The sequence below is a fragment of the Colossoma macropomum genome, unplaced genomic scaffold, assembly GCF_904425465.1.
Source record: "Colossoma macropomum unplaced genomic scaffold, Colossoma_macropomum, whole genome shotgun sequence".
Lineage (NCBI taxonomy): Eukaryota > Metazoa > Chordata > Actinopteri > Characiformes > Serrasalmidae > Colossoma > Colossoma macropomum.
Genome location: NW_023494810.1, coordinates 5738278 through 5755898, shown reverse-complemented (window position 1 = coordinate 5755898; position 17621 = coordinate 5738278). Strand labels below are relative to the sequence as shown.

Genomic DNA, 17621 nt, shown 5'->3' with positions numbered 1-17621 from the left:
TGTTCATTTCTTCTGCTGTGAGCACAAATATCAGTCTACAAGTTCTGAACCACAGCTACTACACTACATCTGGAGGTAATAACAACTACGTAGTGAAACACATTTGCAGTGACATTAGATAACAAACAGCTAGCTAAGTTGAACAATAAGACGTTTAGCCCATTTTAGCCCACTGTGGACTTAAACATGTATTCTATACCACTTATCTCAACGACAGACTCAAGCTTCAAAAGTCTTCATAAATCTTCACTTTACAAAAATAATTTCCATTCTAGGGCTTCAAAGGTTAGTCAAAGTCTACGCTGATTATATCTTTTGCGTCACAGGAAGAATTTATTGCAGCACAGAGATACAAACTCAAAGGCAAGACCCACAAAAGTCACAGTGTGGTGCAATGCCTGGTTCTGCACAGAGGTGATGGCATTTCACAGAAGAACGACGAACAAACCCAAAACCATCCAAGTTCTAAAGCATTCATCTCCTCTCGCTGGCAGTGGGTGAGTGCTTGTAACTGACAAGCCAAAGCGCCTAACATCAGCTCAGTAAAGGTACATCCTGGCTGATTTAGGAGATGAACATTTCAGTAATATTAAGGTTAGTGTAGTAAAATTAATGCCACACTGACGGGAGCTATTCAATAATGAAATGTTCCAGGCTAATGCCATCCGGACGTGCCAGCTGAGATGATGCTGAACCTGGTTTAGGATGCTTTTGGGATGATGTAGCATGCGCTTAATATCCGTAAAATATGTTTAATGCAGAAATCTTAAGCCAATAATGTATGAGATGTTGCCTGGGCAGACAGACCCCACTCAGAATCATATAAACCATGACAAAAATAGAGATAAATGTGTGCCAAAATCAAGAGAACAGGAAAGGTGAAAAATACAAATAGGCAGTAAACAATAAATGAATAAGTTTTTCATTTATTTTATCAACCGTTTGGAGACTTTAGGAAATAACCAAATGCTTTATTTATTATAATTTTTTTTAACCACTGTAATTTCTACACTTTCAATCATGCTTTTGGTTCAGCACCAGTTTTAAATTTTATGAGAAATAAATGTATCAGTAATGCAAACAAAAGCTGTTTTATACTTAGGATGCTGAGTTTTGAATTTAGGGTTCATGTCAATTTCTTACATTTATTTATGACCAAAAAATGAACACAATCACTACAGTAATTGAATAATTGAAGATAAATGTAATTAGATTTACTGATTACACACATAACCATTAGTAGCGATCTGTACATTCCTAAAAAAGGTGGTTCTTTAAGGGTTCTTCAGTAAAGAATATGGTGACAGAATATCTAATGCTTAATTGGTTCTTCAGATTGATGGAGTTGTATACGGTTCCATATTGCACCAAAAATGGTTCTGCTATCGTTACAAGCTTTACATTGCAACAATAGTAGAACCCTTTTAGTGCTACACAGAACCGTTTTCAAAAAGGTTTGAATATACAATACCATGTACAACACATCAACTACCCAATACTGAACTCTGACATTCTCAGGGACTGTTACGCACCCATCACTGTAACTGCTCCATAAGCTCATTCTAATTGCTCTACTGTTTATAACTGGACTATTTATACCCACAGACCTTAATCTGTATGTGCCTTATGTCACGTTATTGTTAATTTCAGGGACCTTCTTATATTTATATTATTTTTTTATTGTTTTATTTTTCCACAATTAGTGTTTATTTAGTGTCTATTTAATTCACACATTTCCTGTTTACCGTCTATTTAATGCTACTGCTACACCATGGGGTCTGAGAGTAACGCAATTTCAATACTCTGTATGTCCTGTAACGTTACATATTGTAGTACTGACAATAAAGCTGACTTGACTTGACTTTACTTGACATCCTCCATCAGTCTGACGAGCCATTTCGCCATGCAAAAATCCATTTAAGCAGGAAATTGTTCTATGTAGAGCTCATGGTTCTAAACGGAACCATTCCCTTTGCTAAAGAACCCTTGAAGAACCATCTGTTTTAGGAGTGTAGTCCATAGTATAGACGCCTTGCCACCAAATCAGGGAGTGTTTCGTTTACTTTTACGGGTAAATGAAACACTCCCTGATATGGGTTATGATATTTGTTTGGTTCTTGTGTTTATTCACAGAGAGAAGCGGGTCGCTACATGTTGGTCACGATACACAGAGCGTTTCAGTCAGTACAGATACAAAACACAACAACAACAATAAAACCGTTGATCCTCCTCTGCACTTTTGGGCTTAAGACGAACCGAGCGACCATTTTTACTATAAACAGAGTGAAACGTCCACAGTTTAGTATCACTGAGGGATGAAAACACTGCCAAAGTCTCTAAACTGGTTCACTAAACCGCAGAAAAACTGAATTCATGTCTTGTAGCGACCAAATCTCTCAGAAATGTTGGGTAAACGCGCTAATCGCCAAACACCCATCCGCTCGGTAGCTAACCAAGTTAACAGTAGCCGGTTACTTTTGCTAAGCTAATTAGCGTTAGCCAACACTGCTCTCTAAATATTAACCTGAACAACCAAGTTAAACTGTCGCTATTTGATCTACAACATCAGCGATCAGCAAGAAGTCCCAAAAAAGTGCACAAGATGTCATAAACTACCCAGCTTAACGTTACTCAAACAGCAACGAACGAAAACTTTGGCATTAGCTGGCTGGCTAACATGCTAACTTGTTGCTCATGGAGGCCTCTGGAAGTTTGGGCGTTGTTTTCGGAAGCGCTTCTTCTAACTAGCGAGTAACTTCCAAAACACGGATTCACATTATGCACGAATTAACCGCTTAAAGCGGCCCACAGGTGTTCTAAAAAGACACTTACATGATTGCAGGTGTGCTGTTTTGTAGAGGACCCGCCGCTGTTTAAACTCCGTACTGATAGTAAGGCTAACTGCAGCTCTAGCAGTCTGTACGGAGTTAGCGCTACTGTCCCACAGCACGGCCGCTTAAAGGGCCAGTATCCGCCCGGCCTGTTGAATTTTCCCGTAAAGGGGAACTCCGCTGCTTTTCGAAAATTCAGCGTAAATCAATCATAGTACAATCATAGTTTAAGTCATTCAGAGTTGTTTGATGCGAAATGGTGCATTAGACTTACTGACTCAGATTTCTTACAATGGTGTCAATGGGAACCAGAGGTTGTGATATATATATATATACCGATCAGGCCATTTTATCAGCTCCACTAACTATATAGACTGTAGTCCATCTGTTTCTCTGCATACTTTGTTAGCCCCCTTTTACCCTCTTCTTCAGTGGTCAGTCACCTCACAGAGCAGGTACTTTTTGGGTGGCGGATCATTCTCAGCACTGCAGTAACACTGACGTGCTGGTGGTGTGTTAGTGTGTGTTGCGCTGATATGAGTGGATCAGACACAGCAGTGCTGCTGGAGTTTTTAAACACTGTGTCCACTCACTGTCCACTCTATTAGACTCTCCTACCTTGTCAGTCCACCTTGTAGATGTAAAGTCAGAGACGATAGCTCATCTGCTGCTGCACAGTTTTGGTTGGTCATCCTCTAGACCTTCATCAGTGGTCACAGGACGCTGGTCACAGGACGCTGGTCACAGGACGCTGCCCACAGGACGCTGTTGGCTGGTTATTTTTGGTTGGTGGACTATTCTCAGTCCAGCGGTGACACTGAGGTATTTAAAAACTCCAGCAGCACTGCTGTGTCTGATCCACTCAGACCAGCGCAACACACACTAACACACCACCACCACGTCAGTGTTACTGCAGTGCTGAGAATGATCCAGCACCCAAATAGTACTTGCTCTGTGAGGATCCATGGGGGTCCTGCCCACTGAAGAACAGGGTAAAAGGGGGCTAACAAAGTATGCAGAGAAACAGATGGACTACAGTCTGTAACTGTAGAACTACAAAGTGCACCTATATAGTAAGTGGAGCTGATAAAATGGACAATGAGCGTAGAAACAAGGAGGTGCTCATAATGTTATGCCTGATCGTTGTATATAGCCGTTTTATCTACTATCAAAAATGACCAGTGCTCCTACTCATGACTTTTGAGTATTTAGGTAATGTTAATAATGGCAAAATAGTGCTAAATCGTAATTATTGTAGCGTTCACTGCTATTAAAAGAGGCACAGCTTTCACACAAGTTATGGTGCTTTATTTTCAAGCTGCTGTTGGCCACAGCCAGACCGTACAAGCTTTTCTCTCTCTAACAGCTTGTTTACTGCGCAGCTCACATCTCTTCGTCTCTTATGCTCATTGGAAAGCTGTATATACCACATGGTTAACTAGTTAACACGACTTGGCTCCGTTCGGGTGTTTGTTCATAGACACGCCCACTACACAGAAAAAGAAAGCATGGAGGTCCGGATAATACAATCCTCTACTAGAAGCGCATCAGGGGCTGTATTACAGAAATTTACCTAGCAACCAACCAGACGCGCACAGCTGAAACGTAAACACATAATCAGAATAATCAAGTTAGCCAGACAGCTAAGGTCAAACAAAAGTGACGCGTGATAAAACTGAAGAATATTGCGACAGCGCTTCCTGCTGTTTATCAGAGCATCGCTACTCTGCAGTTTCAGTTTCCATTTCCCCAAATGCTTTCACGTTATTGCTTGTAATAAACATAAGACACGTTCATTATTACAACTCATTATTCACCATCATCACTGTAATATTTTATCTCATCAGTTTTCATCAACAATAACACACGAGGGTAATAAGAGGGGCCGGTGCAGATCGTGTCTGCAGAGTCTGGGGTTTTTAAAATGCTGTTCATTAAAAAAAACCTACAGTCGAAGCACTTTTTTCAGTGTAGATGAATGTAACGTCATTACGCCAGTTATATTAACCTGTGCTGCCTGACACTGCAGAAAACAACAGAAGCAGATGGTTAAAACAGACGTTTAGACACCTCTGAAGTTTAGACACCTCTGACGTTTAGTGAAATATCATACACCATTTTATTTCCCCTAAGAACTGAATTTGAGTGTTGCATGAAGTTTCTTAATTATCAGCCCCAATTGAAATAAAACAACTTAAACTGATTCCAGTTACATTTCTCACATGTAAGGTAATGAAATAAGTGTGCTAGACAAAACATCTTAAGTGTTAAAACATTTTAAATACAAGCGTTTTATCATAGTTTTCTCTCAACAGACCCTAGTTAGTGTAAGGTTGGGCTGTTGCTATGGAGACAGCTTGCTGATATTGTTAATATTTGCTATTAAGATATATTAACAAAATAAAACTAAATAAATATGTAATTTATTCAGAATTTCTCAACGTGGGAGGTTATCATCATCATACTATCTGTCATCCTCATGGAAAACCAAGTTCTGTTGTTAGCAGGTTTTACTAAAGCACAAGTTTAACCACTGAAGATGATGGCAAAACAGTTTTTTAGTGTATCTCACTTAAGTTGAAACTTTGAGGGTTTCTTGTTTCATGCGACCAGACGCAGCTGCTCTGATTCTGATCAGTTGTTGTAAAGGGGAATACCAGTCCAGGCCATGACACCAGCTTCATCTTTTCACATCCTGTTTTCATGTCTTCATAACACTTCAGGTAGTGGACTGTATGCTTTTATTGGACAGAGCAGTACAGACAGTGCATGTTATTATATGTAGGCATGAACGGAAATATATCGTCATTATCATTATAGCACACAATTTCCTGAGGAATAAACTATGGCCACTAAGTACTGAGATAGTAGACGGCATGTAAACAATACAAGTTTGTTCTTAATGGATTTTGAACTTCAGATGAAAAAAACTTTCTAAATTCAGATCATTCTGGCGACAAAGGAAGATGTTTTATTATTGATTTTATTTCACTATTTTACTGCACTACAATGAGTCTGAATTAACTAATGCGCATCTACATCTAGCTGAAAAATATAGTTAATAAAAAAATTGCACAGAAGCCTCAACAGTTAAATAGGATTTAAAGGTTTTCAGTATTTAGTGTGTCCATATTTTGCCTTTATTACAGCTTCCATTTTTTACTGCACCTCCAGAAGAAGCTGGTTTCACAATTCAGCTAATCCCAAACACAGTCAGTGATGTTGTGGTCTGGACTCTGGGGTGGTCAGTCCACCAGCAGCTCTTTTGTTTGGTTTGCAGATTTCCTTTTCTAAGTAAGAGCTTCTTGACAGCTACACATCCTTTCAGACCCGTAGTGCTGAATTGTCTTCTCACAGTTCTCCTCTCTCTCAAAGATGAGAGCTTTAAGTGCTGTTTATCTGATGGGGGCAGTTTTGGTGCATACCAGGTCTTGCAGGCAGACCAGGTATGGGCATGGTTGTAACACCACCAATTCCACCAGTCAGGGATTAGATAGGATTCATATGATCATTTCAGTTTTCTCCACCCTGATCTCACATGGAGGTTGTCAAGGCTGGAAACATACAGATTCTACAGAGAATAAATGGATTTTGAGGTTTGTTTTTTTTTGTCCAACACTAAATTTTGTTTAGTACTTATATCACAGATAAAACCATATGACTTATATTGGATTCAACTAGAGTTTCTCAGGCAAAATATGATGCATTTTTCCTGCTAATTTCAAACCACTATGCTAATACAGCTAGCTAAACAATGGCTGACAGGGGTGGGGTGGGTTGTAACATATCTTTGAAACTACATACAATTTGGAACATTTTATTGATTTTATTAATTTTATAGAATGCTTAGTCAGAAAGACTGACAGAGGAAAGACTGACAGAGGAAAGACTGACAGAGGTGTTCCTGCCATTGTTTTACAAATGCAAATGATGGAGTCACAAAGAAGGGCAAGTAAGTCAGACCAGAAAGGCAAGTCAGGGATCTGCCATGTGACACTGAGCAGATGCTGCAAATCACTGCAGAAGCCAAAAGACCTGGGGTCCAGTGATCTTCCCAGTGTAGGTTACCAGAGCAACAACACACTTTTCTCTGAGATGCCGAAGGAAGTGTTGACTGACTATTTGACTCAGGCAGCAGACCTGTATTATTATTAACCCTAACCCTAACCACACATGATGTAAGCATATGACAGATCAGTCACTGGAGAGTGGAGTAAAACTGAATACTAGCACAGCTGCCAGACAAACTGAAAAACTGTATGTATCTATGTACTCAGGTTTTTTGCTCCACTTACTTTTAGATCAGAAAATTTGCATATCAAGTGGCAGTAATATATAACATGAAACAACCACAGACATGGGATGAAAAGCTCTGTTCTGGGATGTTATGTTATTTCAGTAAAGCTCTTTTTGAAGTATATTGCATGGTGTGGTCTGTTTTTGCCTCTTTTGTCTAATTGTTACAACTTACCCCAGCATGTGTTACAACCATCCCCTGGTAGTGGGGTAGGTTGTAACAAAGGATCACCACGTCTTTGACATCAACTCATGATGTCTGTGATATCCTAACTGAGGTTGGAATTGCAGCCATCAGTAGTAAACAAGTATGGGTACTTTGTATAAAAGCTCAAAAATTCAGTGAGTTAAAGGAGCTGAAGCCAAAGGTGTTGCTACCATACCTGGTCTCCCCTATAGCTCCACTCAGAGGCCATTGAGCAGTTGTTGAATTCTGTCGTTAGATGTTTAGGACAAATGTCTATGATATTTGATTATTTCAAAAGGTAAATATATTGGTAAATTACACTCTAAATATGTTTCATTTGCTCTGTCAGAGGGAGGACTAGGTTTCAGAGAAATTTGTATTAGTATTGTAACATTGACCTGTCCAGGGTGTTTCCTGCCTTTCGCCCAATGACCGCTGGGATGGGCTCCAGCTCTCCCCTCAACCCAGAAGGATAAGCAGCTTAGAAAGTGCATGTGTGTGTGTATTGTAACTCTTACAGCTAGTAAAGGAGACACACAGCTTATGCACGTCCTTGTAGTGGGCCAAAGCCACACCGTACAATAAGCAAGGCTTTAGGCTAACAGCCGGCTCTGCTCTCAGCTCACATCTGCACTTTTTGCTTCCAGCTCTTGACTGACCCAGTTCTACAGGCATGACCACAGCCAGCGGCTAGTCCAGCCCTTCAGAATAAGAGTCCTCAGCAAAATAAACTCAGAGAGAACAATAGCCCAAGATAAGCATGCACAACACCTCTTGAACACGCTACACTATGTTACCAGACTCTGCCTGATCTTGAATTGAACCCTGGGACGTGAAAGTAGTCTTGCAGTCTTTAGTTGGATAAAACTTTATGAGAGAATAGCTTTAGTAAGATTTTCTCTTCTGTTAGTTTCAACCCGTATGGTTAGAGTTCAACAGTCATTTTGAATTTGCATCTTATTGTCACGTTTCATTTATGCAAATAAAATTCAGCAACTACCCAATGGCTTTTATCATTAGTGAGAGTCAAGTTAATGGGTTTGCTGTTCTTTTCTTAATGAAAGATGTTAAAGTCATGGTAACTGATGGCACGCTACTAGGGATGCATTGATACTGACACCGATAAAGGGTATCAGCCCAATACTGCACTCCTTTACTCGTACATGACCTCATAAAAATTCAGATACCAGCATTCATCATTACCTGATACTATGTGACTTAACCCTAGTGTTCACTGCTATGCTAATCAACAAGCAGCTTAAGCTGGCAGTGAACGAGGGTCTGATCAACAGAGAAGTGTTTCTACTCTGTGTCAGGTGGACACAAAGTCGTCCATCACTTTAAACATTCCTTGACGGCCTGTTTTTACACACACATGATCATAATCACAACGCCTTCCCCGATACAGGTGGAGACACACAGGCTAACAAAATGGAGACAAAAAAGGTTGACACTTGCTACCAAAGTCCGTATGTACTGACTTTACTCTGTTTGACTGAGTACAATTATGAGGTATATTTATCCAGGACATTCAACTACAGTTCAACCAGCCAAAACGTCCCAAACAAGACGTAAAACATTACAAGTGAGCTCTGCTGATGCATTAACCTCAGGTGTGATTCCTGCTGTCACTGTGCTACAGAGACTGTTTGGAAGAGGCAGCAGAGATCAAAACTATGACACATACTTACAGCTGTATAGAAGTGCTTTTCTGACATGGAACAAAGCCTGCTCTTCTCCACTGCAGCGCCACTCGATGCAAGGTAAGTAATGTAGCATAGCTAGCTAATGCACATCATTTGACTCAGCTAGATTTAAACAGTTTATCTGTTAAGGTGCATGGCACTTACTTCCACCAACTGCTATTACTATTGAATTCTAACTAGGTTACTTAGTATGGTATCAGACTTGGTATCAGCAAGTACTTAAAAACATGTATTTGTACTTCTACTGGGCCTGAAAAAGTGGTATTGGTAAAATGGTATCACTATACGATACAGATACAATGGATACAGATTAAGTTGAAAAACGATGGAATATCCTCATGATCTTGATGATGTCAGCCCTTTAGCCGAACCACGCCATCATTTATAAGACCCACAATAGTTCAGTTGGTTTCTGAGCAGTAGTTTCTGGCTAGTGACAGTGCCAGAAGTCGGAGAATAAATCGACACAGGGCCCGGGTATCAGTATTTCCTTATTTAATTATCAATATTTCTAATGTGAATTAAGCCCATTGTCAGTCTACTAGATTAACAAAGGCTTTCTTCACACAGCAGGGAAAAGTGGCCCAAATCCGATCTTTTTCCTCATATGTGACAGATGTGTTCTCCATGTGTACATGTGAACAGATAAACACACTGAATCTGACATTTTCAATTTCGATTTGAGACTCTTTCATATGTGGTAATGAAATCCGATACATATCCGATGTGCGGCAATGTGACTCAGTCTGAACAGCCAGATCGGAATTCATGCCACTTTTACATCAATCCAACTCGACATTCGTCATAATTTCGCGCTGCTGAGACCTCGTAAACATTTGGACATGAACCAAAGAAGTGACTCCCCCTTTTTTACGGTGAGCTCAAACACATTCTGGGTCATGAGCCCAGCTGTCAATCAGTAAAGCTGATGGCTCCTTTTATGCTGGCATAGATGAAACTGAAAGCTCTAGGATCGACTGGTGTTCGTTTATAGTCATGATTGTTTACCTCTGGATGAGCTGCGTGCAGCAACGTGAGGCACTGTTCTTTTGTGCATGTGGGTCAGTTTAGGAGCTGATCTGTTCAGACTGATGTCACATACAGATCACACTTAAAAGCTACTGTGAATAGCCAAACAAAAAATCGGATTTGTTGGGAAAATCTGATTTGGTCCACTTTTAAATGCTGTGTGAACGTGGCCAAAGTGCATTTCTGTTGTAATCCACAATGTTTCTTTCTGGCTTCTGTCAGTTGAGTTATTGTTAGGAACGGTCAGATGGCACTGTGGACAACACTTGACAACATTGAAACAGTGCGGTTTAATCCTCCATTCAGACAGGAACCAGAAACACCACTATAACATACCAATTACTGCTCAATCATTTGGTGGTTCAAGTATCGTGATGATATCGTGATGTAACTGTCCATAAATGAGGCTGAACAACTGGACACTGGGCAAAGTAACTTGATGTTAATTTCCAGGGATTTTTACTCCCCTTTAATCTGAACAGATCCAGTAAAAAAACAGGTATAAGACATGTCCAAGAATCGATTTGACATCCCAAATTTCCATAAGCTAAAAATTCATTTCAGTATAATTACCAGATGAACAAAACCAACCAACAGAGAAATGACATGTGAAAAAAGAGCACTTTTTCATTTTCAGATTTTATTTTACAGCAGAAATTATATAAAGCATTCAGAAAACATTTTCCATATTTTAAGGGCAATTCAAAATGTTTTGCATGGCTTCAGCAGCTGAATATTTTTTTTTAAACATATCCAACATTTCAGTGATGCTCTTACATGCACAATTACAGAAAAAAATAAATCTCACAAGGAGGACAGAGAGAAAGAGAGAGAGAGAGAGAGAGAGAAGAGAGAGAGAGAGCTCAGGAAAAACAGAATGTGAGGAAAACTCATTGGAGAAAGAAGGGAAGGATACAAAGCAGGGAATGAGAGAGAAAGAGGGGGAATAATTGAGAGAAAGAGAGAGAGAGGGGGAAAGAGAGGTCTAATACTAGATTTACATGCAGAGTGTTGATTGCCCACTGCCCTGTAAGAAAGATGGGCTTCTATTTTTAGCTATTTTTTTTTCTTAGCGTCATTTGAAAATGATGAAAACGTGCATTAGGGTGGGGGAGTATGAAATCACTGTCCATAGATCACTGAATGCCTGACTTTCTGTACCATTAATTGCATAAAAGGACGTGAACTAAGCATGTCTTTCATTCTTTTTTTTTCTTTTTTAATTAACTTTCCCGCGTTCTTTTGATCTACAGTTCTCTGCTTAAAAAGAAACGGAAACTGTTTATTGCTCTGGGTTTGTAAGTGAAGAGTGGTTATCGGCCTAAACTGCATTTCTTTACTCCAGTGGGGTTGGAAACACGATGATATCACCAGTTTAGTCTTGTTATAATACGACAACAGCGGTCGTCTTAGTCCGTGCCGTCAGTCCATGTCTGAGCCACTGGAGACGTTGGCTCAGCGCCGAAAACAAGATTACGAGTTTAGTGATCCTTTTGGTAAAACAGCCACACGTGACAAGGCTTTGGAAAATGAACTGGACGATGAGTTTAAAGCCGCATGAACTAGGCCTACATGTTACTTTTGCCTCACACAGAAATATAGAATGAATGCTCTAGTATAAAAGACTAACATCTGCTGAATTAGCCTGTGTTGGAACATGACTGGATTATTCAGATTAGCTTGATGCATTTACAGCTGAGGTATTCTTTTCAGGCATTTCCGTTCCCACAGGGATTTGGAGATGCTAAATGACTAATGCCTAAGCTTATGTTCCCTGGTCAGTTTAGTGACAACGGTCAGATTTAAGCTCCAGACATATGAGACCCGCCCTGCACCTCTTAAAAATAAAGGTTTCTAAAAAGTTCTTGGCTTCAACACAGATCTAGGAAACATCTTTAAGCGGTACCTTTATGTCACGTAGTTCATCAAGATTCTTCACATCTGCACTTTTGCATTTCCTTCAAGAACCATACATTAAGACATTCTTAATGGAACCAAAAGTAGTTCTTCGGCTGTAGCAAACCTGGTTTCCGGAGGTCGACCACCCTGCAGAGTTCAGCTACAACCCAAATCCAACACAGTTGCTCCAGGTAATGATGGCCTTCAGGTGTGTTGGATCTAAACCCTCCAGGTTGGTAGATCTCCACTTGCACTTTTCCGGTTCCTTCAAGAACATCAATTCAGAGGTTCTTCTTCAAACCAAATATGGTTCTTCTACAACACAGGTGCCATAGCAAACCTGGTTTCTGGAGATCTGCCCCCCTGCAGAGTTCAGCTACAACCCAAATACAAAACACTTGTTCCAGGTGATGAGGACCTTCAGGTGTGTTGGATCTAAACTCTCCAGGGTGGTAGGTCTCCGCTTGTACTTGCTCTTTTGCAGTTCCTTTAAGTACCATCCATTGAGACGTTCTTCATGGAACCAAAAGTGGTTCTTCGGCAGGGTTGCCGCAGCAAACCTGGTTTCTGGAGATTGACCACCCTGCAGAGTTCAGCTACAACCCAAATCTAAAACACGCGTTACTTGTTTCAGGTAATGAGGACCTTAAGGTGTGTTGGATCAGAACTCTCCAGGGTGGTAGATCTCTGCTTGTACTTGCTCTTTTGCAGTTCCTTTAAGAACCATCCACTGAGATGTTCTTCATGGAACCAAAAATGGTTCTTCTATGGCAGGGGTGGTTTCTGGAGATGTACCACCCTGCAGAGTTCAGCTAGAACCCAAATTTAACACACTTGTTCAAGGTAATGATGGCCTTCATGTGTGTTGGATCAAATCTCTCCAGGGTGGTAGGTCTCCGCTTGTACTCGCTCTTTTGCAGTTCCTTCAAGATCCATCCATTGAGAGGTTCTTCATGGAACCAAAAGTGGTAGCAAACCTGGTTTCTGGAGATCTGCCACCCTCCTACAACCTGAATTTAACACACTTGTTCCTGGTAACAAAGGCTTTCAGGTGCACTGGACTTTCCAGGGTGGTAGACCTCCAGGACCAGGACTGGGCGTTCAAATAGCACCTTTATTTGTAAGAGTGTGCTTCCTGGCTTGTGTGACTTGTGTTCCCGACTTGTGTTACCAATGCTTGCTAAGATCGTGAACTTTACAACGTATAAACGGAAGTACGTCATCACGATAAGTTTCTCCTGTTGATTCTGAGCTAGACCCGAAGCCCTGACCCGTTCTAATTAAGTCTCTCCAGAGTTTTTTTTTTTCGCTCCCTCCCCGTTTTGGCACCCTGAGTAAAATTACGAAAGGGAGGCAGAACGTTCCCTAAGCTGAAAGAACCATCCAGAAAAGTTGGTTGTTTGAGACACAGCAGACACGTTGAGGCAGATTCTGCTTCCATTACTGAGTGTACTTCATTGTTGACGTGTTAAGGATTGGTGTGATTTTATGAGATTCGGTGATGACTTCCTGAAGTTTAGCTTGCATGCTCAGTGTTGGAAGAACATAGCCTAGAAGGAGAGTCGAGAAACGGTTCTATTCACGCTAATACTGATGCAAAAATACGAAAAACAAGTAAGACAAGGTCAAGAGTCCCGTTCTAGCTCTGCTTCTGCCTGCCTCACAGCAAATAAGAACTAACTGCTCTGTGATATGAAATGAGTAATAGTCCTATTCTACTGACCTATCTGAATACCGACAGGAAAAACAGGCATGCTTAGTGTATTATTCAGTCAATCCGAAATCCGGTTCTCATGCAAATGCCCCATACATTTACAAATCTCTCTAACACTGTATTATGTGGCACCCTTTATGCATTATAAAATAAACTAATCGAACTGAAACACAGCTATATGAATCGATGTAATCAACCCAGCAATCCCAATGAAAGAAAACAAACTGGCAGAATATGTTTTAGTGGGAATTTCCACATTTTGGGAAGGGCTGGGGTTGAGGAGGAAGGATAGACCTGGGCTATGAAGGGAATAACTCTTTTTTTTTGGACAGTAAAACCAGTTTTTAGCCTTGCATATCCACACGTATTACAGAACAAAAAAATACAAGGGAGGAATCAGTTAACATTGACCTTCAATATAAGTAATACACTCCTGAAAGTGGTTTTTCTCTGAAGCTTCATGCTTTTAGGCACTTTCTACAATAATACTGATATTAAATCTCTGCGATAACAAAGACAAATGAAAGTGTAAAATCATAGGAACACCGGAAAAAAGAAGAACCGGGCTGAGATGGGAAGATAGATACAAGCCATAAGACAGAACCCCGCAAATGAGCACCATACTTTCTGCTTAAAACAGACTGAATGCAGCTGCTGGTGTGTGTGAGTGTGTAAAAATCATCCCTTCTAAGGTGAACGCTTAAGTCTTCTTGTCCAACGTGCTTCAGAAATCCAAGAACGGTAACTCAAAGCCCTTGCATGTAACTCGGTTTTGCTAACATAAACACAAATAAGTAAAGAAAGAAATCTCATCAAACTCATCATGATGAACAGGTTCGGTATTAGAAACACAGAGTTTATGTTGTAGGTCTTGAGTGAACGGATGGCAGTCTTGATCAGCTGAATCGCAATCAATTTCACATTCACACTCTAAGCACCCTGTACAGCAATGTGATTACTGATCGAGTCAAATTAATGCAATAGTATTAGCGTATTAGCGTCATGAAGGCACGCTGCCGATCCAACCTGCCATGTTGTATGAGAGTTTTGGAAGTTTCTCTCTTCGCGCATCCCAAGAGCCGCTGATGCACCTCAGCTGAGCCGGTGCAAACCGATCTGACGAGGCCTAGTCTTAGATAACACTCTAATAGTCTTAGAAAACATTACGTGATCTTACGCAAGACGTAATATGCATGGTTCTCGGTCGTTGCGTGTGATGATACGCTGCTTTTTACTACTCTCATATCTCAGTACGACGACTGCAGCCCTGGTAAAATCGATTAGAAGCAGCACAGGCTTTAGCGACCCCATAAACATCATCTGTTTCCCCAGCGTAGAGGGAGATTCCCTGTTCGAGACTGCCATTTACACATTTTTCATGCATTAATAGATCGGTCCTCATTTCAAACATGAAATCATCCTTCATTCACAGTATGACACATCATTTTAGAGCAGCTTCAGTCCACCTCTGTCCATTTCCATTTCTGGGCTCAAACGTGTGATAACTGCTGATTAATGACTGGAGAGAACTAGAACTGTGTTGATATTCCTCTGTGCATTGTGGAGACCTCTACTGTATGCCTGCGTGGGGGATGGAATGAACTGAAGTAATTTAGTACTATTTTCTTCTACACTGCGATCTTCTGTTCCTTGAACGATAACTTAGTAATCTCAATAGAATTATTCAGGTAACTTGGCACCATTGGCAACATAAAAGAAAAAAAAAGGAAATGAAATACCCTTAAGCCCCAAAAAAGGAAAATTAAATACAAAGAGGTCGTATCTGATAAGGTTATTTGGGTCTCCCCTAACTCTATATGTTTTATCATGATTCTGCAACGATGTCATGCTTTAGTAAATGCTCTTCATAAGAACATTTTAAATAAAAGACTCTTATAGTGAAATTGTTTGAATCATTTTACAGACCATAGCCACTACAATTGTTTTTTTCTTTATATTATGTTCTGTGTCATTGTCTTAAAGTTTCATGCACATGGCTCCTTCTTTGCACCAGGTATTTACATTATGTACAAACAATACAACCATACATCTTGGGCGTTCAAACAAAACTATACAATATATTTTTGTTATTTTTTTGTCTCTTATCGTGTTATTATCCCTTTTATGAATAAAATAATATATATTCTTAAATACAATCCTCTTCGGATAAAGGTTCTGGCTCTCCGTGTACCTTCTCGTGTCTTCGTTATGTACAGAGACCGCGCAATAGTCAAAAATATGGATTTCACTTGGAGTTTGTGTATAGGGCCCCTTCAAAAAGTCTCTAAGAAGTCAAGGCAATGCTATGTGAACCTCCGCTGAAGCTTCTGGCAGCTTTCTGGAGTCTCAAAATGAACAAAGAGCAACAATGAAAACCACTAAAAACCATGTCACAGCGCACACACACACACATACACACAGCAAAAAAGTTCCGTAAACCTAGCAAAAATATTGTTTCTGTGGCACAATGTTTAAGACAACTATATAAAAAAAGAAAAAAATGAATTCAATAAAAAAGATATAAATCAAAATATATGCAAAAGGAGAGGAAAATGAGGTAAGGCAAGAAAAAAGGAATAATGACCTGTACAGACAGGACAGAGGGAGGATTCTGGGGTTGTTGGAAGGATGTTGGGAATGGATGCCAACGCCACAATACACTAAATATGAAGGGAAGGAGAACCAAATGAAAAACACAAAACAGTTCCATCAGCATGCAGGAGCATTTGGCTCAAACACATGCACTGTTTCCAGATTAAATTCAGCAAAAACACGGGACTCACAAAGTCAGGCCAGCGAAAGGTGACGTTAAGAAAAAGGACTCGTTTAGAAAGTCAAAAAACAGTGCACACAAAACAGGTACCCTATAGAGATTTGGCTGTGTCCCAAATCCAAAGCGTCACTAGTTCCCTTTCTCCAAAAACACAAAAAGTAAGACACTGATATTTCATAATCTTTGCCTAGACCCCACCTACATTCATATGAAGCCCATCCCTTTTTTTTTCTCTGGATGAAAGGATGGCTTAGTCAGAAATGAAGAGTTGTGGAGATGGTACATTGAGCTGACTGAAAACTCTGCATGCATATGGTCAGTGAGATGAGGTCATTTTTTTGGTTTGCTTTTGTCATTTTTGTTCTTTTTTTTGTTCAAACTGATGTTTTTTTTTCCTTCCGAGATATAAAAACGTAATAATCATAAGTAGGTTCCGGCATGATTACGTTAATGCAAATGTCACGTGTTTCTTGATCCTCTCAACTCCTTTACAAGCGCCGTCAGGGTAAAAAGCCTTCAGCTCCATGGCAATCGCTCCTTAATATTTTTTTTTTTTGAAAAAAGAAAAAAAAAATCTATGAAGAGTGCAAAAATGGCATGAAGATAATGTCATATTTCCCCGATATAGTCTTCATTTAAGCAGAATTCTCCACTTTCCCCAATGGAGAGGAAAAATACACAATGCTGTGGCAGTACCAGAATCAATAGTATCAGTTGAACTACTGTCAGTAACGTAACCGTCATGTTCTACCGTCTTCTGGGATCCATTGTTTTTTTTTTGTTTTTTTTTCCCGTTGTATAGTTTTTGCCTTTTTGTAAATTGTTCGTCTCTTGTAAAAACAGAAAGGGGAAAGGGAAACAGTCTGGACGTGGACGTTACATTGCGACGGGGCTCTTTGGCGAGCTCTCATGTTCCTTGGCCTTTTTCAATTCTCTCGCCCTGGAAGAAACAAAAGACGAAAAACAGGGGTTGTAGGGTTAGACTGTGTTTCGAACCACCCTTCATAAGCACTCTTTTTCTTCGGAGAGTTATCACCAGGAGACACACTTGCCACACTTGAAAATATTACAATATATGTAGTATATTTTGAATATATTAACAACATAACAAATATATTCCAATATTCCATTTTCTAAAGGGCAGCTTCTATCCTGAGTGTACATGAAGTTATTTCAGCAACCGAGA

General features: G+C 40.1%; 2 protein-coding genes across 2 annotated transcripts in view; both read right to left on the bottom strand.

Annotated features, from left to right (window-relative positions):
- vamp3 (vesicle-associated membrane protein 3 (cellubrevin)) overlaps positions 1-6287 on the bottom strand; it is a 28105-nt gene extending 21818 nt beyond the window's left edge. The window contains exons 1-2 of the mRNA XM_036560134.1: positions 6257-6287; positions 2833-2955 (exon numbers count right to left, since the gene is read on the bottom strand). Of these exons, the coding sequence (XP_036416027.1) occupies positions 2833-2955; positions 6257-6287 (154 nt within the window). The remainder of the gene's footprint in view (positions 1-2832; positions 2956-6256) is intronic.
- Positions 6288-17010: 10723 nt separating this feature from the next.
- camta1b (calmodulin binding transcription activator 1b) overlaps positions 17011-17621 on the bottom strand; it is a 433402-nt gene continuing 432791 nt past the window's right edge. The window contains 1 exon segment of the mRNA XM_036559246.1: positions 17011-17375. Coding sequence (XP_036415139.1) covers positions 17343-17375 — 33 coding nt within the window. The 3' untranslated portion in view covers positions 17011-17342.